General features: G+C 34.7%; 3 protein-coding genes across 6 annotated transcripts; all 3 read right to left on the reverse strand.

The window, feature by feature from the left end:
• Positions 1–344: 344 nt before the first annotated feature.
• LOC112730706 (putative disease resistance RPP13-like protein 1) lies at positions 345–6,033 on the reverse strand. Its single transcript, XM_025780768.3, has 3 exons — positions 1,167–6,033; positions 829–940; positions 345–724 (listed from the first exon to the last, which is right to left on the reverse strand). The coding sequence occupies exon 1, from the start codon at positions 4,862–4,864 to the stop codon at positions 1,184–1,186; it is 3,681 nt and encodes a 1,226-aa protein (XP_025636553.1). The 5' UTR covers positions 4,865–6,033; the 3' UTR covers positions 345–724; positions 829–940; positions 1,167–1,183.
• A 46-nt stretch (positions 6,034–6,079) lies between these two features.
• LOC112730708 (putative disease resistance RPP13-like protein 1) lies at positions 6,080–11,487 on the reverse strand. 4 transcript variants are annotated; one of them, XR_003812802.2, is made up of 3 exons: positions 6,859–11,487; positions 6,655–6,742; positions 6,080–6,430 (listed from the first exon to the last, which is right to left on the reverse strand). XR_003812802.2 is itself a non-coding variant. In XM_072209971.1 (2 exons), exon 1 carries the CDS (start codon positions 10,599–10,601, stop codon positions 6,879–6,881), a length of 3,723 nt encoding a protein of 1,240 aa, XP_072066072.1. In that variant the 5' UTR covers positions 10,602–11,487; the 3' UTR covers positions 6,080–6,430; positions 6,859–6,878. The 4 variants fall into 4 exon arrangements, 2 of the variants coding, with proteins under 2 accessions (XP_072066072.1, XP_029146794.1); XR_011868972.1 differs by having other exon boundaries at positions 6,582–6,742; XM_072209971.1 differs by lacking the exon at positions 6,655–6,742.
• A 2,311-nt stretch (positions 11,488–13,798) lies between these two features.
• On the reverse strand, positions 13,799–19,166 carry LOC112728739 (putative disease resistance RPP13-like protein 1). Its single transcript, XM_025779018.3, has 2 exons — positions 14,197–19,166; positions 13,799–14,095 (listed from the first exon to the last, which is right to left on the reverse strand). Coding segments are annotated over exons 1-2 (3,702 nt in total). The 5' UTR covers positions 17,898–19,166; the 3' UTR covers positions 13,799–14,094.
• Positions 19,167–22,731: the final 3,565 nt, after the last annotated feature.

Below are 22,731 nucleotides of genomic sequence, written 5' to 3' on the forward strand. Positions count from 1 at the left end.
GTACCAATCACATGCTTAGGAAAGTCTATGTAACTAACTCTTCATGAAATCATGATACTTATTGCTGCCTTCTTTTTTTATTGGTTTGAGCTGGAAACTTTCAAGTTTATTGATTCTCAAGGATTTTATTGTTTCTATTTAGTATATAAGCTTTGTTGTTGAATTATTTTAGTAGTTCAAGAACATGCTGTAGCCCATTACCAATTAAATAAACTAAAACAAGCTGTAGTTCTACTATATATGATTATCACTGATGATACAATTATAGAGTCAATGGAAAGAAATTTCTATTAGCTGGCAATCTCTCGTTGTTTTAGTTTCATGAAATACTGATAAAAAGAATATGAAAAAAGTAATGTTCTTAATTAGAAGCAATTTGTTGTCCACAATTCACAACAAACAAAAAAGAATATCTTATATCACAAAGGCTTAATGGTGCAAAACAATTAATAACGCTCTTCACCAATATAGTAGCATATGACACATTCTAATCAAATTCAAAAATCCCGAAAATTCAAATACATGTCTGCAACAGAAGGTACCAACATGAATCTTCCAAAAAGAAGCATGACCATGAAATTTCTAGAAAAAGCAGAAACGAAACCAAAAGTCTCAATGTTCAAAAGGGTAGATTCCAAAAGGAAATAAAGAAGCTAAGGTGTTAAATGGTGACTTGCTCAATTGTGTCCATGATTGTGGCTCTCCCTTGTTGCTGGTTTGCTTTCTGCATAAAAGTTTCAGTCTCAGCTGTTACGCCACATATAAGTCATCATATTTTTTGAGTAATCAATGTTATTCGAACATTATAAAATATGTAAAAAATCTTACTGTTCCTGTCTTATTTCTCAGCATTCAGCCCTGTGTATTGCAATGATTGAATATTGTTCATGCAGCGAGAAAGCATAGGTGGAGAAGTTGTGTTGTTGGGTCGATGGATAATCTTTATGAGAAGGTATAAGTGTTAAGTAAGGAATGGTATAACAGATTAATAAGAATGATTGAATGAAGAATAAGAATACTGTAGACAGAATGAAGAATGAAAACTCGTGACTCACTTTATATGCAGAGTATAAATCATGATGAAAAGTATAAATATATTTCGGGAATAAGAATAACGTTGTGTGTGTGTATGAGAGAGAGAAAGAGAGAGAGAGATAAACAGTTACCTGTTGAAGTTGTTGGATTACCAAATCCATCTGCTATCAACTTTAATGGCGCGGATGTGGGAGATTTTGGGCCAAAGCTGTGGATCCTTCTTCTCACATCGATTGCCCAGCAAAGGGCTTTCACAGATGCTTAGTTTTATTAGAGAGGAAGGCAGCTTTTCACCGTCCATATTCTCCAACATGGGACATTCATTAATAGTTAAACGTTGGAGGGAGGTGAGGTGGGCAAGTCCCTTGCATTCCAACGTCTCCACATTTTTCATGCGAAACAGTGTGAGAGACTCAAGGGAGGCAGGCAACCAACCTTCCTTTGGGATGCACTTCACACTCTCATCATGTTCACCAGAAATCCAAAGATCTGTAAGCCCATGAAATTGGGAATTCGTGAATGGTGCAGAGCTCACCAGTTTCTGGCAGTAGCTGATGGCAAGAGATCTCAAGCTACAGTGTGTATCTCCTGTAGCATACAAATCCATCTCTGTGCAACCCAATATTCCGAGTTCATCTAGCTGAGGTGTTGCCATCCATATCGTCCATATGGATTTCAAACTCCTACAATTCTTGATGAATAAAGAACGGAGACTTGAAAGTGAGCCTGACACCACAATAGACTCCATCTTTTCACACTCCATAATATAAACATCCTTGAGATTTGGAAATGCATCCAACAACGAGAATGATTTATGTGAATCACAGCTGCTACGTATGTATAGTTCCTGAAGTGAGTGGTGTTGGCCATCCATTTGGAATTCTAATTCTCTGCAATCCACTATCGCCAACTGTTGCAGTGATGGGGGGATAGCAGTCACTGGAACCCAAATGTGGGAGGAACAACATGAGATGGATAAAGACGTGAGGTAAATCAGTTTCGTGTGCGTAATGACATCCACCACGGACTCCACTTGATGGTTTCCTTCAATTGATAGACGACACAGTGAAGGAGGTAGCTCCCGAATTCTCACTTTATTACCACCATCAATGTATAAAGTGCTAACTGCAGGAGCACTTGGAAGGCAACAACTGAGCTGCTCGCAATTGAAAATAGTAAGTGATTGCAAAGATGGTAGATGATTCGGCAAATCTCCTCTCAACATGGGACACTCCCTTATGGTAAGCTCCCTAAGTCGAGGAAATGCATTGAACTCCAATAAACGCCATTCCTTCCAGTGAGGCATTGATTGAAACCAAAGAGTTTCAAGCATTGGGAATGGTGGTGTCTCCAAACAAGATTCAGCATTCTGGTTAAAGTAAAACTCAGCATCCACAATCCCCACACTGTCAAACTCTGAAATGTATAGGTTCTTCAAAAAGGGCAACTGCCCAAGTGAAGGAAGCATTCGACAATTCCTACAACTAAGCAATGTTATTTTGGTGATGTTGTGGTAGGAAGAATGTCCCAACCAATCTGGAAATGTTGTACCCCTATAACCCACGATTTCTAGTCCTTTCAAATTACTATGAGGTTGTAACTTGTTAAGTATCTCTCTTTCTATTTGGGAATCAGCTGTATTCTCATCTTTATCCAATGACCACCTCAAGAGCAAAGAGCTAATGCCATCCTTATCAAACATTCTTGCCATCGAAGCTTCACTGCCGTTGACCACATTCTCCAATTTGGCAATGGAAATACATTGCTGTAGATTTGCAAGTCCTCCCAATTCTGTGATCTTGTTCTCTTCACACTTCCCAACAACATAGTCGCTTAAAAACTGCAAACTTTTCAATTTGCTCATGCCTTCCGGCATCTCAGACAGACAAGTCTTTCTAATATCAAGATGGCGCAAATTTACAAGATCTTTCATGCCAACCGGAAGCATTTTCAGTTTTTTACAACGAAATAGCTTCAAGGTCTGCAAATTGTACAGACTACCAAAAGACCCCGGTAGTGACACAATGTAGGTCTCAGAGAGATCCAAATAACGCAAATGAATCAACTCACATATTGAATCAGGCACTGACTCAAGAGGAAAGCTTTTGAACGACAAAGCTCTCATGTACTTCAACTGTGACAACATGATACAAGGTGCATTTTCCATGTTAAATGGGATCCATGACTCCAAATTGACTTCAAGAAATGTCCTCGTATGTCTTACTCTATCACATACTCCGAAAAATTTTGACATTGGATAATTGCCTTTGGCATTATGTGATAAACGACGAGTTTTAATATCAACCTCAACTGCATGCTCAAGTTCTTCAGCTCTAAAATAGAATCCTCCAGCAAAAATCATAGCCAAATCATGTATGAGATCATGCATTACAAAAACCTTTTCCAGAGTATTATGAGGTTGGAAAAATGATCTTGCAATTAATTCATCAAAATATTCACCACCAACTTCTTCTAAAGTCTTTTTTCCTACTGGTTGTAAAAAATTTTCCGCCATCCATAACAAGATCAGTTCATTTTTTTCAAATTCATAGTCCTTGGGATACAAGGAACAATAAACAAAGCACTCCTTCAAGTATGAAGGAAGATAATAATAACTGATTCTTAATGCTGGAACAACCTTTATCTTTTCATCTGAAAGTTCCCAGATCTCACTCTTCAACAAATGATTCCAATACCTGACATCTGAATTTCCACGTAATAAGCCTCCAAGGGCTTGAGCTGCCAAGGGCAATCCATCACACTTCTTTACGATATCTCTACCAATTTTTTCCAGGGTTGGATTCTCCACAGAAACAGTTGAAAGACGTGCATGTTTTGAAAACACCAACCAACAATCATCATCAGACAATGGACTTAGTTCATGAGGTAAAACAGTTTGCACTACAGAGGCCACTCTTTTACTTCTAGTAGTTATGAGAATTTTACTTCCCTTAACCCCTTTCTGAAAAGGTTTTAGAAGTGTATTCCAATCATCATAATTTTCATTCCATGCATCGTCCAAGACAACAAAGAACTTTTCCCTTGACAACATTTGCTTTAAATCATGTTGAAGTAAATTCAAATCTGTCAGATTACAAGAACTCGAAGTTATTGCCTCGATTATAGTCTTGGTGACCTTGACAATATCAAACTCTTCTGACACACATACCCAAGCTTGAAAATTGAAATTCTTCTCCACTTTGTCATCATGGTAAACCAATTGGGCCAAAGTGGTCTTTCCTATTCCGCCCATGCCGACAATGGGAATAACAGATAAATCAGCAGCATCATCATCATCCAACAACAGTTTCAGTATGGCCTCCTTGTCTTCTTTACGGCCACATATCTCGGATGGTTCAAGGAGAGATGTGGATGGAATTCTCCATGACATGTCCACCTTGGCACTCTTCTCCAGACCAAGATAATGTTTGCGTCTTACAACAGACTCTAGTTTGCCAACTATTTTTTCCATGTCGCCATTATCTTGAATATACCAATCAACAAGACGAGAGCAGGAAGAAGAGTTACCTGGATCCCTTTGAGTGACATCGATGGCGGCTATAGTGGAGATCTCATCGAGCAAGTCATCGGCTATATAGAGAGCATCTTGGAGATCAACAAGCCACTTCTTGACTCTCTTGTTAGTGAACTGTTTCAGCTCAGCATCATCAAGAACAGGTCCAACATCATACAGACAAGTCTGCAACCTTTCAAGCAAGTTGTTCCTTTCGAGGAAAGAGTCGTCTTCTTCAAGTATTGAAATCGTGTTGTCCAAAACAGCATCAACAAGGGGAGAGAGGTAAGCTCCACCATAGAGTTTTTCAGCCATGATGGGTGGATTTCAAGTGCAGCAGATCAGATGGGATCAGAATTCAGAACAAAGAAAGAAAGACGATGGAAGAGGGAAGGGTTAGCAGTTTGCAAAGTACTCTCTGGGTTTCTGAAGCAGAAGCTAAGGCAAGTCTTTGGATCGTGTGGTGGTGGTGGTGAGTGAAGTTGACTTGATGAACTTTACGGTGGTCTTTCACCCATTGCTGTAAATTTTTTTTTTTGGACAGCAAAATATTGAGGAATCTCGAATTAAGGAATGAAAAAATACTCTCCATTGTGATCTTTTACTATTAATTTTATAAGTGAAACAAAAAAAAATATGAGAAAAAAAATAATAAAAAGTTAAAAATTATACTTTACTCTTTCAATCTTTTTTAACAATTAAAAAGATCCATTCCCACGATTTTTGGTTCCAATACATCATGCATAGTGGTCTAGTGGATAGTGCAGCAACCACATCAATTTGTTCAAGAAATTAGTAATTTCTGGCCATTTCCGAGTTTATCATTTTATCATATGTGTGTAATGGAAAAATAATAACCACGACAACAACAACCGCAACTATTTTAATCTCTCTTGCTCTCTCTCATATTTGGTCTAATTTGACCTCTCTCACAATTTTATAAAAATATTTTAAAATAGTTATTAATCCTTAAATTTCTTATAAATTTTTTAATCAATTAATCTGTCTATTTCTCTATCTATTTTTATTATATAAAAATTAATACAAACCTATTATAGAATAAACTTATGCTATACTGATTTCTATAATTATGCTTCATCATCAATTTTACATAGATGGTAATTTTACAATATAAAAGATAATAAAAATAAGACATTTGACAAATGAATATTATAACGGTTTTCTTTTTAGTTGCTACTTTAGTTATACCTTCTGCATAATTAACATTTAACAGAAACACTTTGAAACAGATGAAATATTTGTCATAAAAATCTTATCTTTCTACATAAGAAGCTAAGTTAATGTTTTTAATTTTTTATACTGATATGTTTATAATAAGTTGTTTAATTGTTGATTGTTCCTTAGTTAAAGTAACATCATTTGATTTTCAAATTGACATTGTCAAGCAAAGACTTTTAGTTTGATGAAATACTAAGAATATAAGAAAAGTAATGTTCTTAATTAGAGGAAATTCTTTGTCCACAATACACAAAAAACAGAAAAAGAAAATCTTAAATCACAAAGGCTTAATTGTGTAAAACAATTAATCACAATGCTCCAATATATAAACGCCAAGGTAATTCACCAATATAGTAGCATATGACACATTCAAATCAAATTCAAAAATCTCAAAAAAACAACTATATGTCTGTAAAAGAATGTACCAACATGAATCTTTCAAAGAGAACCATGACCATGAAATTTCTAAAAAGTAAATACCAAAACCAAAAGTCTCAATCTTCAGAAGGGTAGGTTCCAAAAGAAAATAAAGAAGCTAATGTATTAAATTTTCCAATGCAATGAACACTTGCTCAATTGTGTCCATGATTGTGGCTCTCTCTTGTTGCTCATTTGCTTTCTCCATGGAAGTTTCACTCTCACCTGTTTCCAACACATATAAGTTATCATATTTTTTGAGTAATCAATGTTACTCAAACATTATAAAGTATATAATTATTCCTTGTCTGTGAAGATATAAATTTTCATGAAATGATATTTTGTCCAAAAAAACCGTTAGTTCAGCTATCCATACCACTTATGACATGAGGTTTCTTTCTTAAGCACTTAAATGAAAGCAGTGATAGTGAGAATTCCTCAGCATTCACCTGTGTGTATTGCAATGACTCAATATTATTCATGCAGTAAAAGCAAAAGCATAGCTGGAGAAGTTGTGTTGTTGGGTTCATGTATATTCTGTATGAGAAGGTGCAAGTGTTACTGTTAAGTAAGGAAAGGTATAACACATGAACAACTAAGAAAAAAGAATGAAAAATAGTGACTGAATTTATATGCAGAGTATAAACAAATACCTGTTGAAGTTGTTAGATTACTAAATCCATCTCCAATCAACTTGAATGTGGGGGATGTGGGAAATTTTGGGCCAAAGCTGTGGGTCCTTCAACTCACACCGTTTACCCAGCAAAGGAGTTCCACAGATGATGAGTTGTGTTAGAGAGGCAGGCAGCTTTTCTCCCTCAATGTTCTCCAACTTGGGACAATGATAAATACATAATTCTTGGAGGGAGGTGAGGTGGGCAAGTCCCTTGCATTCCAACGTCTCCACACTTTTAATGTCATACAATGTGAGAGACTCAAGCGAGGCAGGCAACCAACCTTCCTTTGGGAAACACTTCACACTCACACTCTTGTCGTTTCCACCTACAACGGTAAGTTGAGTAAGCCCATGAAACTGCGAATTCATGAATGCTGCAGAGCTCACCAGTTTCTTGCTGTAGTCGATGGCAAGATTTCTCAGGCTACGGTGTGGATCCCCATCCCCTGTAGCAGACAAATCCATCTCTGGGCAACCCACTAATACGAGTAATTCTAGCTGAGGTGCTGCCATCCATAGCCTTGACACGGATTTCAAACTCCCACAATTCTTGATATCTAAAGAACGGAGACATGAAAGAGACCCTGACACCACAATAGACTCCATCTTTTCACACTTTATGATTCCAACATCCTTGAGATTCGGAAAGGCATCCAACAATGAGAAGGATGTAACCGAATCACAGCTGTTCTGTATTGATAGTTTCTGCAGCGAGTGATGTTGCCCATCCATTTCGAATTCTAATTCTCTGCAATCCCGAATCATCAACTCTTGTAGTGATGCGGGAATACCACTCACTGGAAACCATATTTGGGTGGAACAACCTGCGATGGATAATGACGTCAGGCAACTCAGTTGCGTGTGCCTAATGGCCTCCACAACCCACTCCACTTGATGATGGCTTCCTTCAATTGATATTTGACGTAGTAAAGGAGGTAGCTCCCCAATTCTCACTTCATTCCCGCCTTTTATGATTAAAGAGGTCATTGCAGGAGCTCTTGGAACACAAAAACTCAGCTGCTCGCAATTCTCAATCTCAAGTGATTGCAAAGACGGTAGATGATTGGGCAAATCTCCACTCAACATCGGACACGAACTTATTTTAAGCTCCCTAAGTCGAGGGAATGCATTGAACTCCAATGAACGCCACTCCTTCCAGCAATCCATTGACGAAAACGAGAGAGTTTCGAGCTTTGGAAACGGTGGTGTCTCCAAACAACATTCATCTTTCAGGGAAAAGTAAAACTCAGCACCCACAATCCCCAGACTATCAAAAAATCCAATTTCAAGGTGCTTTAAAGAGGGCAACTGTCCAAGTGAAGGAAGCATACAACAATTCCTGCAAAGATACAGAACTACCCTGGTGATGTTGTGGTAAGAAGAATTTCCTAACCAATCTGAAAATGTTGTACCCCTGTAATTCCAGATTTTTAGTCCTTTCAAATTTCTGTGAGGTTGCAACTTGTCCAGTATCTCTCTTACAATTTGGGAATCAACTATATTTTCATCTTCATCTGGCTGCCAACCCAACGTCAAAGACTCAATTCCATCTTTATCAAACATTCTTGCCTCCAAAGCTTCACTGCTGCTCACCACATTCTCCAATTTGCCAATGCAAATAGATTCCTGTAGATCTGCAAGTGCTCCCAATTCTTTAATCTTGTTTTCTTCATGTTTCCCGACAACATAGTCACTTAAAAACTGTAAGTTTTTCAATTTACTTAAGCCTTTTGGCATCTCATACAAATGAGTCCCTCTAGTATCAAGATGACGCAAATTCATAAGATCTTTCATCCCAACAGGAAGAATATGTAGTTCCCGGCATTCAACCAGCTTCAAAGTCTGCAAATTGTACAGGTTACACAATGACTCTGGCAATGTCACTATGCAGGTCTGAGACAGATCCAAGTAACGTAGATGAATCAATCCACCTATTGAATCCGGCAGTGACTCAAGAGGAAAGCATTTGAACGACAATGCTCTCAGGTACTGCAACTTTGACAACAAGATACAAGGTGCATTTTCCATATTGAATGGAATCCACGCGTTCAAATTGATTTCAAGAAATGTCCTTGTATGATTCACTCTATCACAAACTCCCAAAAGTTTTGACATTGGATAATTGCCATTGGCAATATGTGACAAACGACGAGTTTTAATATCAACCTCACTTGCATTCTGAAACTCTTCAGCTCTGAAATAGAATTCTCCAGCAAAGATCATTGCTAAATCATGCACGAGATCATGCATCACAAACGTCTTGTGGGGAGGTACGAAAATCGTCTTTTGGCGAGTATGATGAGGTTGGAAAAATGATCTCGCAATTAATTCATCAAAATATTCACCACCAACTTCTTCCATAGTCTTTTTACCTACTGGTTGCAAAAAATTCTCAGCCATCCATAACAATATCAATTCATCTTTGCTAAATTCGTAGTCCTTGGGATACAAGGAACAATAAACAAAGCATTCCTTCAAATATGAAGGAAGAAAGTAATAACTTATTTTTAATGCTGGAACAACATTTATTTTGCTATCGGAGTGTTCCCAGATCTCACTCTTCAATATATGATTCCAATACTTGACATCAGAATTTCCACGCAATAAGCCTCCAAGAGCTTGAGCTGCCAAGGGCAATCCACCACACTTCTTTACGATCTCTTTGCTGACATTTTCCAGGGTTGGATTCTCCATAGAAATAGTTGAAAGACATGCATGCTTTGAAAACACCAACCAACAATCTTCATCAGACAATGAACTCAGTTCAAGAGGTGAAACGGTTTGCACTACAGAAGCCACCTTTTTACTTCTAGTAGTTATGAGAATTTTACTTCCCTTAACCCCTTTCTGAAAAGGTTTTAGAAGCCTATTCCAATCATCATAATTTTCATTCCAAACATCGTCGAAGACAACAAAGAACTTTTGCCTAGACAACTTTTCCTTTAAATCAAGCTGAAGTAAATTCAAATCTGTCAAGTTACAAGAACTCGAAGTTATTGCCTCGATTATAGTCTTGGTGACCTTGACAATATCAAACTCTTCTGACACACATACCCAAGCTTGAAAATTGAAATTCTTCCCCACTTTGTCATCATGGTAAACCAATTGGGCCAAAGTGGTCTTTCCTATTCCGCCCATGCCCACAATGGGAATGACAGATAAATCAACATCAGCAGCATCATCATCATCCAACAACAGTTTCAGTATGGCCTCCTTGTCTTCTTTACGGCCACATATCTCTGATGGTTCAAGGAGAGACGTTGATGGAATTCTCCATGACATGTCCACCTTGGCACTCTTCTCCAGACCAAGATAATGTTTGCGTCTTACAACGGACTCTAGTTTGCCAACTATTTTTTCCATGTCGCCATTATCTTCAATATACGAATCAACAAGCCGAGACCAGGAAGAAGAGTTACCTGGATCCCTTTGAGTGGCAGCAATAGCGGCTTGAGTAGAGAGTTCGTCGAGCAAGTCATCAGCGAAATAGAGAGCATCTTGGAGATCAACAAGCCACTTCTTGACTCTCTTGTCAGTGAACTGCTTCAGCTCAGCATCATCAAGAACAGGTCCAACATCATACAGACAAGTCTGCAACCTTTGAAGTAAGTTGTTCCTTTCGAGGAAAGAGTCGTCTTCTTCAAGTATTGAAGTCGTGTTGTCCAAAACAGCATCAACAAGGGGAGAGAGGTAAGCTCCACCGTAGAGTTTTTCAGTCATGATTGGGATTTCAAGTGCAGCAGATCAGATGGGATCAGAATTCAGAACAAAGAAAGAAAGGCGATGGAAGAGGGAAGGGTTATCAGTTTGCAAAGTACTCTCTGGGTTTCTGAAGCAGAAGCTAAGGCAAGTCTTTGGATTGTGTGGTGGTGGTGATGAGTGAAGTTGACTTGATGAACTTTATGGTCGTCTTTCACCCATTGCTGTAATTATTTTTTTTTTTGGACAGCAAAATATTGAGGAATCTCGAATTAACGAATAAAAAAATTTGGTTCCAATACATCATGCATAGTGGATATTGCAGCAACCACATCAATTTGTTCAAGAAATTAGTAATTCATACCCTAGGGCGGAAATTATCATTTTATCACGTGTGTAATCGAAAAATAATAACAAGGACAACAATCGTGGCAATTTATATCTTATATGTGGTATCTAATTCGAACCAAATTCGTTCGAATAGGATTGACTACTTGATTTGCTGCAGATAGGGTAGGATACCGTATTTATCTGCCTATAAAGTAGGATACCCTATCTTACGTTATCCATACTCTTAGTGTATTATGTAATATATATGTAAGAGTTATATATGTAATAAAAAAAATGAGGGTTGAAATCACAATTTTTTTCTTATAAAAATTTAAAATAACTAAGTTAGTTGATAATTCTATTATTTGTAATTTTATATTAGATTTTTTTAAAATTTTATTGTTTTTAATTTTAATTTAAATTTAATTTTTTATTTTTTTATTTTATTAATATGTATAAAATTTAGAAAGATTGGCTTTTATATTTGTTTAAATTTTTTTTATTTTTCCGCAGGTAGGATACGAGTATAGTAGAGTTTAGAATTTTAGGGTGTGGATAGAATTATGGTTGAAAAATTCTAAACCCGCAAATAAAATATGGTAAATTTTTAAAAACATTTTCAACCCGCGAAATAGGATAGGATAGAGTCCAAACTCTACCCTACCTTACCCATTGCGAGCCTAACAAAAACCGTAACTATTTTATTTTCTCTCGGTCTCTCTCATATTTGGTCTAATTTGATCTCTCTCACAATTTTATAAAAATATTTTAAAATAGTTATTAATCAAACCTGATTTTCTTAATTTTTTTATAAATTTTTTAATCAATTAATCTATCTATCTATCTATCTATATAAAAATTAATACAAATCTATTATAGAATAAACTTATGCTATATTGATTTCTATAATTATGCCTCATCATGTAATTTTACAATTTTACAATATAAAAGATAATAAATCAAAACTTTAATTCTCTTAATAATCAATCAAATATGTATTATTATTCAATTGAATTAAAAAGTAACGATTAAATACAATTAATATTTATATTAAAATTATAATAATAACAATTTGAAGTTATAAATATTTAAAGTGTATATTATTATTCTATCTCTCAAATAAAATATCTAAAATATTTTTAAACACATTTAACATTGACAAACAACATGTTCTTACTAAATATATATTCCAATATATCATGATTAATGAAATTTATTTATAATTTTATAATGTATTTTTTATATTTTTATTTTTAATTATTTTTTTTATAAAAATACTAGAAAACACAAATCAATATTTATGAAAGAGACTAATTTCACAAGGTTTTATTATTGTTATACATTTTTCTTTACTTTTTTTTAATAAGTATATTAAATTATATACATATTATAAATATTTTTTACAAACGAGCATTTAAATTTAATATTAATTTATATATTATTTAATTAATTTTTAAATGATACAATATTTTTAAATTTATACTATATAATATAATTTGTATAATTAATTTAGCTTTCTATGTAATGTGTAAGTCTTAATCTAGTTATAGTAATTTTTATTGTATTTATTGTATGAGGAAGTATAGGGAGCTAATGGAGTATCTATACAATGTGTATGGGGTATAGGGATGTTCGATTCAGTAGGATATTAGATGTTTATTATCTCTAGTATTCGGATGGTTATTCTAGATAGTATGGGTGTATTGTGTTTGAAAAATTAGTAATATTTTATCCTAAATGTTCATTTTTTAACTCATATTGAGTCAAATAAATAGTCTATTGTACACATTATACAAATACTTCATTGGCCCTAGCGGAACTCGTATTGTATTATATGAACACTAATTAACGAAAATGTAACAGGCATAGATTGTTAAGGAAAATGATAGTAATAATATTTTAAAACTTATCAATGCTAGTCCAAATTTAATTTAATTTATACCTATTAAAAAAATTAATATTAATATTAAAAATATAGAGTAACTTATTTTTTTATTACATAATAAATATAACAATAGTAACAGACTTTTTTATTTTATAAAAGAATTAAAATATATTTTAAATAGAAACAAAAGGATTACAAAGTAATTTAATTAGATAAGATGTACCAGTAGTTTAGTAGTAAAAAATTAAAAGACTAATAATACATTTAGATACTACTGTGAGTTCTGTTTTAATATATTACTAATAGATAGATAGATGTTTTTATTTGTCATAAAAATTTTATATTTTTACAAGAGAAGCTAAAATAATATTTTTGTTTTTTGATTTTTTATACAGATATGTTTATAATAAGTAGTTAACTGTTCTGAGTTAAGATGACATTATTTGAGCCAATGAGTTATAGCCCAAATGGCATAGTCTTCCCATACTCAATTAAGAGGATGCGGGTTCGAGTCTCCTATCTTTGGTAAAAAAAAAAGATGACATTATTTGATAATTTTAAATTGACATTATTAAGCAAAGACTTTTAGTGCATGTTTGGGCGCCATTATTTTGTTAAAAAAAGATCTTTTTTCAATGAAAAAAGATCTTTTTTTATTTTTTAACGTGTTTGGCAAATTTCTAGTAGTAAAAGTAAAAGCACTAGTAAAATCAAAAAAAGATCTTTTTTGAGAAGCTATAATTTACATCTTTTTTTAAAAGATCTTTTTTCCTAAAAAAAAAAGATGTTTTTCATGTAATAAATAAACAAAAAAGTGCTTTTATATTGTTATACCCAAACATAATTGATAGATAAAAAGACCTTTTTACATGAGATATCTAAATATAAAATTACTTTTACTTCTCTATAAGATCTTTTAAAAAAAGATAACTCAAAAAAAGATCTTTTAAGAAAAGCTCACCCAAACAAACCCTTAATTTCATGAAATACTAATAAAAGAATATGAAAAAAAAAATAATGTTCTTAATTCTGCAACAGATTGTACCAACATAAAATTTCTAAAAAACAGAAACAAAACCAAAAGTCTCAATGTTCGAAAGTGTGGATTCCAAAAGGAAACAAAGAGGCTAAGGTATTAAATTTTCTAACGTATTGTTGCTCGATTGCTTTCTGCATGAAGGTTTCAGTCTCAGCTGTTATCATGTTTTTTGAGTAATCAAATTATAAAGTATATAAAAATCTTACTATTCTTGTCTTATTTCTCAGCATTCATCCCTGTGTTGTTGGGTCCATGGATAATCTGCATGAGAAGGTATGATATAACAGTATAACACATTAATAAGAATGACTGAATGAAGAATAAGAATATTGTAGAGAGAATGAAGAATGTTGTTGGATTACCAAATCCATCTGCGATCAACTTGAAGGGCGGGAATGTGGGAGATTTTGGGCCAAATCTGTGGATCCTTCTTCTCGCATCGTTCGGCCAGCAAAGGGCTATCATAGATGCCGAGTTTTATTAGAGAGGCAGGCAGCTTTTCTCCCTCAATATTCTCCAACTTGTCACAATAGTCAATACGCAGTTCCTGGAGGGAGGTGATGTGGGCAAGTCCCTTGCATTCCAAAGTCCCCACACTGCTAAGGCCTTTAATTGTGAGGGACTCAAGGGAGGCAGGCAACCAACCTTCCTTTGGGAAGCTCTTCACACACTCACTGTAATCAGAAACTTCAAAACAAAAGATAAGATTAGTAATCCCATGAAACTGCGGATGCATGAATGCTGCAGAGCTCACTAGTTTCTCGCTGTAGGTGATTTCAAGATATCTCAGGCTACGGTGTGGATGCCCTGTATCATACAAATCAATCTCTCGGCAATCCACTAATGAGAGTTTCTCAAGCTGAGGTGCTGCCATCCATAGCGTTGACACAGATTTCAAACTCCCACAAAAGAAGATATATAAAGAAAGGAGACAAGAAAGAGAGCGTGACACCACGAGAGACTCCATCTTTTGGCAACCGCTGATACGAACACTCACGAGTTTTGGAAAGGCATCCAATAACGAGAAGGATGTATGTGAATCACAGCTGTTCCCTATTGATAGTTTCTGCAGCGAGTGATGTTGCCCATCCATTTGGAATTCAAATGATTCTCCACAATTCTCGATCGTCAACTCTTGTACTGATGGAGGAATAGCACTCACTGGAAACAATATGTGGGAGGAACAATGTGAGATGCATAAAGAAGTGAGGCAACTCGGTTGCATATGCATTATGGCCTTCACACTCGGCTCCTGATCGATTCCTCCAATTGATAGTTGACGCAGTAAAGGAGGTAGCTCTCTAATTCTCACTTCATTCCCGTATACAAATATGCTTAAAGAGGTCATTGCAGGAGCTTTTGGAACACAACACCTCAGCTGCCCGCAACCCTCAATAGTAAATGATTGCAAAGATGGTAGATGATTGGGCAAATCTCGTATCAACATGGGACAGCACTGTATTGAAAGCTCCCTAAGTCTCGGAAACGCATTGAACTCCAATGAACGCCACTCCTTCCAGCAATCCAATGAGTCAAACTTAAGAGTTTCAAGCATTGGGAATGGTGGTGTCTCCAAACAAGATTCACCATTCTGGTTAAAGTAAAACTCAGCACCCACACTTTCCAGACTTTTAAAATGTGAAATTGATAGGTGCTTCAACGAGGGCAACTGTCCAAATGAAGGAAGCATACAGCAACTCCTGCAACCATCCAGTCTTATTTTGGTGATTTTGTGGTAGGAAGAATGTCCCACCCAATCTGGAAATCTTGTACCCCTGTAACCCCACATATCTAACTCTTTCACATTAGTGTGAGGTCGTAACTTGTCAAGTATATCTCTTTGCATTTCAGAATCAACTCTATTCTCTCTACTCCACCACCAAGTCAACATCATAGAATCAATGCCATCCTTATCACACATTCTTGCCTCCAAAGCTTCACTGCTGTTCACCACATTGTCCAATTTGGAAATGAAAATTGATTTGTGTAGACCTGCAAGTGCTCCCAATTCTTTAATCTTGTTTTCTTCATGCTTTCCAACAACAAAAGTACTTAAAAACTGCAAACTTTTCAAATTGCTCATGCCTTTCGGCATCTCATACAACCCAGTCCCATAAATATCAAGATGACGCAAATTTACAAGGTCTTTCATGCCAACAGGTAGCGTTATCAGACTCCCACAGGTATTCAACTTCAAGGTCTGCAAATTGTATAGGTTACCCAATGACTCTGGCAATGTCACAATCTTGGTCTCAGAGATATCCAAGTAACGCAAATGAATCAACTCACCTATTGAATCAGGTACTGACTCAAGAGGAAAGCGTTTCAACGACAGCGCTCTCAGGTACTTCAACTGTGACAACAAGATACAAGTTGCGTTTTCTATGTTAAATGGGATCCATGTCTCCAAATTGATTTCAAGAAATGTCCTTGTATGTTTTACTGTATCGCAAACTCCCAAAAGTTTTGACATTGGATAATTGCCTTTGGCATTATGTGACAAATGACGAGCTTTAATATCAACCTCAACTGCATTCCGAAGCTCTTTGGCTCTGAAATACAATTCTCCAGCACACGTCATTGCTAAATCATGCACAAGATTATGCATCACAAATATCTTTTCGCGGGAATTGTGAGGTTGGAAAAATGATCTCGCAATTAATTCATCAAAATATTCACCACCAACTTCTTCCACAGTCTTTTTATCTACTGGTTGCAAAAAATTCTCAGCCATCCATAACAATATCAATTCATCCTTGATAAATTCATAGCTCTTGGGATACAAGGAACAATAAATAAAGCACTGCTTCAAATATGAAGGAAGAAAATAATAACTTATTCTTAATGCTGGAACAACATTTGTCTTGTCATCTGAAAGTTCCCAGATTTCACTCTTTAGTAAATGATTCCAAGACCTGATATCCGAATTTCCACGCAATAAGCCTCCAAGGGCTTGAGCTGCCAAGGGCAATCCATCACACCTCTTTACCATATCTCTGCCGATTTTTTCCAGGGTTGGATTCTCCGAAGAAATAGTTGAAAGACGTGCATGCTTTGAAAACACCAACCAACAATCTTCATCAGACAATGGACTCAGTTCATGAGGTGAAATAGTCTGCACTATAGAAGCCACGTTTTTATTTCTTGTAGTTATGAGAATTTTACTTCCCTTAACCCCTTTTTGAAAAGGTTTTAGAAACCTATTCAAATCATCATAATTTTTATCCCATACATCGTCCAAGACAATGAAGAACTTTTTCCTTGACAACTCTTCTCTTAAATCATGCTGAAGTAAATTCAAATCTGTCAAGTCATAACGCCACCAAACTATTGCCTCAATTATAGTCTTGGTGACCTTGACAACATTAAACTCTTCCGACACACAAACCCAACCTCGAAAATCAAAACTCTCCTTCACTTTGTCATCGTGGTAAACCAACTGGGCCAAAGTAGTCTTTCCTATTCCGCCCATGCCCACAATGGGAATGACAGATAAATCACCATCACCAGCATCATCATCATCCAACAACAGTTTCAGTATGGCCTCCTTGTCTTCTTTCCTGCCACATATCTCCGGTGGTTCAACAAGACATGTGGATGGAAATCTCCATGACATGTCCAACTTTGCAACCTCCTTCAGAGGAAGTGAAATTTTGCCTGCTACGACAGTCTCTAGTCTTCCAACTATTTTTTCTATGTCACCAGTATCTTCTATATATGAATCAACAAGGTGAGACCAGGAAGAAGAGTTACCTGCATCCCTTTTAGTGGCAGCGATGGCGGCTTTAGTGGAGATCTCATCGAGCAAGTCATCGGCCATATAGAGAGCATCTTGAAGATCAACAAGCCATTCCTTCACTTTCTTGTCACTGAACTGCTTCAGCTCAGCATCATCAAGAACAGGTCCAACATTATACAGACAATTCTGCAACCTTCCAAGCAACTCAAGGGCAGAGTGGTTTCCGTTGAGGACAGAGTCATCTTCGAACATTGAAGACAGGTTATCCAAAACAACCTCAACCAAGGGAGAGAGGTAAGCTCCACCATAAGGTTTTGCAGCCATGGGTGAATCTCTAGTGCAGCAGATCAGATGGGATCATAACAAAGAAAGAAAACTTTTATTAAAACTCTTCTCACCTTAACCACACAACAACTATAGGTGAATAATGTGTATTACTTTCCACCATTAATGTTTAATGGCTTAAATGTAAGATAATTTTTCTCCTTTCCTTTTGTTAGATTTTTATTTCTTTTTTCTAAAAATTAACTTTACTATTTTTTAGATGAAGTTGACTTTGATGAACTTTATGATCGGGTTCTTTACTAATTCTTTAACAACTGAATTCTAGTAATTCTTATCATATCTATTATCTTAAATAAAAAGAATAAATACTTTTTTGGTCTTTGACCATTTATTCGAATGACAGTGTCTTTTTACAATTCGAAAATACTTGATCGGTCTCCAACCATCTATATATTTGGTCAATCTTTTAAAATATTTGTTATACTGAAAGTGTACAAAATTAAGAAAATTTAGACATCTGTTAACAATTTCTTTAGAAAAAAGTAATGTTAAAACATATGTGAAAAAATAACATTACGAATTGTGAATTATATTAACCATTTTCTGATGATAAATTCTATGGGATGTTGTTTTGAATGATAAACAGTTGGTTGATGCACTTGCAAGTGTGTGATTTACATCCTTAAGAAAGAAATCTAAATATGTAATTCTTGATGATACTCAGTGCTGCCTTCACATGTCTTCCTATTTTTTATTTCTTCTCTTATTTGATGGTTTGAGGAGGAAATTTCAACTTTTATTCTTGTCAAAGATCTTATTGTTACTATTTAAGTTTTCACTTATATTTAGTGGGATAAACATAGTTGTTGCTGCATTATTGACTAATTTTTTTATTTTTCTAATGAAACATACAATTCTTAATCAACAATGCACAATAAAATAGAGGGGGGAAAATAAATACGTGTATGCAAAAGAATAATGGCCAAGGGATTCGAGTGGCTAATGATGAATTAAACCCCAATAACAAGGACTTGTTGTCACCTAATGGAGAAGGAGAGTTAGTGAATGCAAGTGGACAGATGGTTATTAAAAATCGTTCACCATCATCATCTTAATTCATTCCCTTTTCATTGTTTATCCATTATTAAAAATTTTGAATTCTCTTAACTTATCATTTCTTTGGTGTTGTACTGTTTCATTGGTTAACTTTTGCCACTCTTACTTCACTATAAAAATAATACAGAAAATTTTCCGTTGCAGACCATGAACATAGAAGTCTCAATCTCCAAAAGAGTAGGTTCCGAAAAAAAAAAAACAAGCTATTATTTTACAATGCAATGGCATACAGACGATTCTGCAACCTAACAAGCAAGTTGTTCCTTTCGAGGAAAGAGTCGTCTTCTTCAAGTATTGAAGTCGTGTTGTCCAAAACAGCATCAACAAGGGGAGAGAGGTAAGCTCCACCGTAGAGTTTTTCAGCCATGATTGGGATTTCAAGTGCAGCAGATCAGATGGGATCAGAATTCAGAACAAAGAAAGAAAGGCGATGGAAGAGGGAAGGGCTAGCAGTTTGCAAAGTACTCTCTGGGTTTCGAAGCTAAGGCAAGTCTTTGGATTGTGTGGTGGTGGTGGTGAGTGAAGTTGACTTGATGAACTTTATGGTCGTCTTTCACCCATTGCTGTAAATTTTTTTTTTGGACAGCAAAATATTGAGGAATCTCGAATTAACGAATAAAAAAATTTGGTTCCAATACATCATGCATAGTGGATAGTGCAGCAACCACATCAATTTGTTCAAAAAATTAGTAATTTCTGGCCATTTTAGAGATTATCATTTTATCGAAAAATAATAACAACCACAACAACAAGAACTATTTTAATCTCTCTTGGTCTCTCTCATATTTGGTCTAATTTGATCTCTCTCACAATTTTATAAAAATATTTTAAAATAGTTATTAATCGAACCTAATTTCTTTAAATTTCTTATAAATTTTTTAATCAATTGATCTATCAATCTCTCTATCTATCTATCTATTTATCTATCTATTTTTATTATATAAAAATAATATAAACCTATTATAGAATAAACTTATGCTGTATTAATTTCTATAATTATGTCTCATCATTTAATTTTACAATATAAAAGATAATAAATCTTTCCATAGTAATGATACAAAAATTTAATCCTCTTAATAATTAATTAAATTTAATATGTATTATTACTCAATTAAATTAAAAAATAACGATTAAATACAATTAATATTTATTCAGGGTTGTTACACATTTACATATTTTTTTCATCCAAGTTCATTCAAATAGACCCAACACCAACAAAAACCACAATCGTTAAAAGAGTGTGATTACTGATTACACGTGCTTCTTCTCCTTCTTCTTCTTTTCCTTGTTCTCCTTCTTCTTCTTCTCCTTCTTCTCCTCCTTCTCCTTCTCCTCACGTTCGTTTATGCACGGAACTTCTTCTTCTTCTTCGCCTTCTTCTTCACGTTCCTCCTCCTCCTCTTTGATCTTTTTCGCGTTCCTTTTTCTTCACGTGTTTTCTCCTTATCATCATTCTTTTGTTGTTGTTGTTGTTGCTGTATTTTTTTTTCTTTTCTTCCTTCTCTCCTTGGTGAAGAAGCCATAGAAGGTGAGGAAGAAGAGTTTTGAATTGTGCAGAACAGAAATGAACTGAAATTATGTTGAGAAATGAACTGAAATTATATTTAGAATGAATCGAAAATTAAATTCAGAATGTAAACTCGTTTCAAAACAAGAACATATTAAATGCACCTTATTTAAATCCAGAATAAATTGAAATTACCTAATAATTGTGACACACAAACTTAATTCGAAAATAAACACACAAATAAAATTGAATCATGAACAAAAACATATCCAAATCTATCAAGTGATTTTGTAGTATTATGTATTTCTTCTTCTTTATTTGATTAGATGAATAAGACAAAAAAAGAAGAATATAATGAGAAATTTTGAAGAACTTTTTCTTCTTATTTCTTCTTTTTTGTTTGATTTTTTTTCTTTTTTTTCTTGGCTTTATTCCTATCAAGATAGTGAAATAAGAAGAATCATAACAAAATAATTCACTCAAAAATAAACTGAAATTATATTCAGAAATGAACTGAAATCATATTCAGTTCATTCTAAATGTAATTTCGATTCATTTCTGTTCTGCACAATTCAAAACTCTTCCTCCTCACCGTCTACTGCTTCTTCACTAGGAAAAGAAGGAGGAAAAGAAAAAAAAATACAACAACAACAAAAGAACGATGATAAGGAGAAAACACACGAAGAAGAAGGAACGCAAAAAAGGAAGGAGAATGAGAAGAAGGAGGAACGCGAAGAAGATGCTCCGTGTATAAACAAGCGTGAGAAGAAGAAGAAGAAAAAGCTCCTCACGTGCGTGAATTTGAAACAAGGAGAAGAAGAAGGATCGGAGAAGGAGAAGCGCATGCCTCTAAATTACTTGGATAAATTTGGATGTGGAGAATAATTCATATTAATGAGTTTGGAAAACTCTAAGTTAACATTTGTGATGACTAAACATTATTAATTTGATTAATTGCAAAAATATTAATTTAATTTCAATTCATATATGTTGATTAAATTAATTTTTGTTATGCAGGTTCTGTTTGGGCAAAAAAAGAAAGTTGTTACAAGCCCAAAATAAATTTTACTTTCAACCTTGGTTAAATTGTTTGGCTGAATTAAATACTTTGCTATTGGACCAGAAAAACCAATTTAAAAGCCCAACAAAGAGGCTAGTCCGAAATCAAAAGGAGATGGGGCACAATATATTGCTTTATACAAATGAAACCCATTCCTTTTGTTACATTGCTGCATCCTTCCAACGGATCCCATTTCTTATTTTGAGATGGATTTCAAAATTTAATTTGCTAGCTGTCACGGCCGAAAATGAGCCATGATCGGCACTCAGGAAAATAATCCCCAAGCAAGCCTAACATACGCAAATATAAGTTGAATAAGAAATTTACAAATATTTTTCAAGTTCTAAAATAAATAATTATACATTTTTAACAAAAATTAAAATAATTAAGAATAGTTAGATCCTGCCTGTGACATATGGAGCATATACACCTAGGAACTCGATAAAGAATAGATACTCGTTGCAGATTATTACTCTTGAATAGAAAGTCTCACATAGTCAAGTATCTATTCCTGAAAAATAATTTTAGGAAAACGGGGTGAGTTTTGCAACTCAGTGACTAGACAATACATCTATAATCGGCATGAGACCATATAAATAGTATTATCAAAGTAATTTTAATTAGAAAATAATAATTGATAATAATAAGTTAATCAATAAGGGAGTTCTCATACAGAAATCAAATCAAAAGTCCACACCTGGGCGGCTCCACCTCTATGGGTAGCCCTTTCCTCTTGTGTGTCCTAACAGAATAACAGATCTAACGTGTGGCCTACACGTTAGGCTAGCAACACCCCTGCTAGCTGGAGTCTGAGTTAGATGCATCTAAGTTAACGTCATAACCGCCGTTAACTACGGTTTTCTAATACGAGTCTCCCAAACCAATTCAAAACATATACTTTCAAATACAACAAATCTTTGATATTTCTAATATATATAAGATATCGAATCAAATCAATCAGATAATACTTTCTTATCAGAAATCTTTTCAAATCATATTTTCTCAATCATAAAAACATATCTCATAATTTAAAAGTGAGTGCCAACAAATACTTTAATATTTCAAAAGTATATATTCGAATAAAATCAATATTCTAAATTAATATAAAGCTTTATCAAACATATATATAGTCTCATGTAAAATTTCTAAAGTATGAATTTCATAAAAATAATTAATCAGCTATAATAAAT

Source organism: Arachis hypogaea, chromosome 12 (assembly GCF_003086295.3).
Source record: "Arachis hypogaea cultivar Tifrunner chromosome 12, arahy.Tifrunner.gnm2.J5K5, whole genome shotgun sequence".
Classification (NCBI taxonomy): domain Eukaryota; kingdom Viridiplantae; phylum Streptophyta; class Magnoliopsida; order Fabales; family Fabaceae; genus Arachis; species Arachis hypogaea.

What these genes read in the sequence shown, in the direction of transcription:
- LOC112730706 (XM_025780768.3), bottom strand. Translation starts at nt 4,864, where the DNA reads ATGGCTGAAAAACTCTATGGTGGAGCTTACCTCTCTCCCCTTGTTGAT.
- LOC112730708 (XM_072209971.1), bottom strand. Translation starts at nt 10,601, where the DNA reads ATGACTGAAAAACTCTACGGTGGAGCTTACCTCTCTCCCCTTGTTGAT.
- LOC112728739 (XM_025779018.3), bottom strand. Translation starts at nt 17,897, where the DNA reads ATGGCTGCAAAACCTTATGGTGGAGCTTACCTCTCTCCCTTGGTTGAG.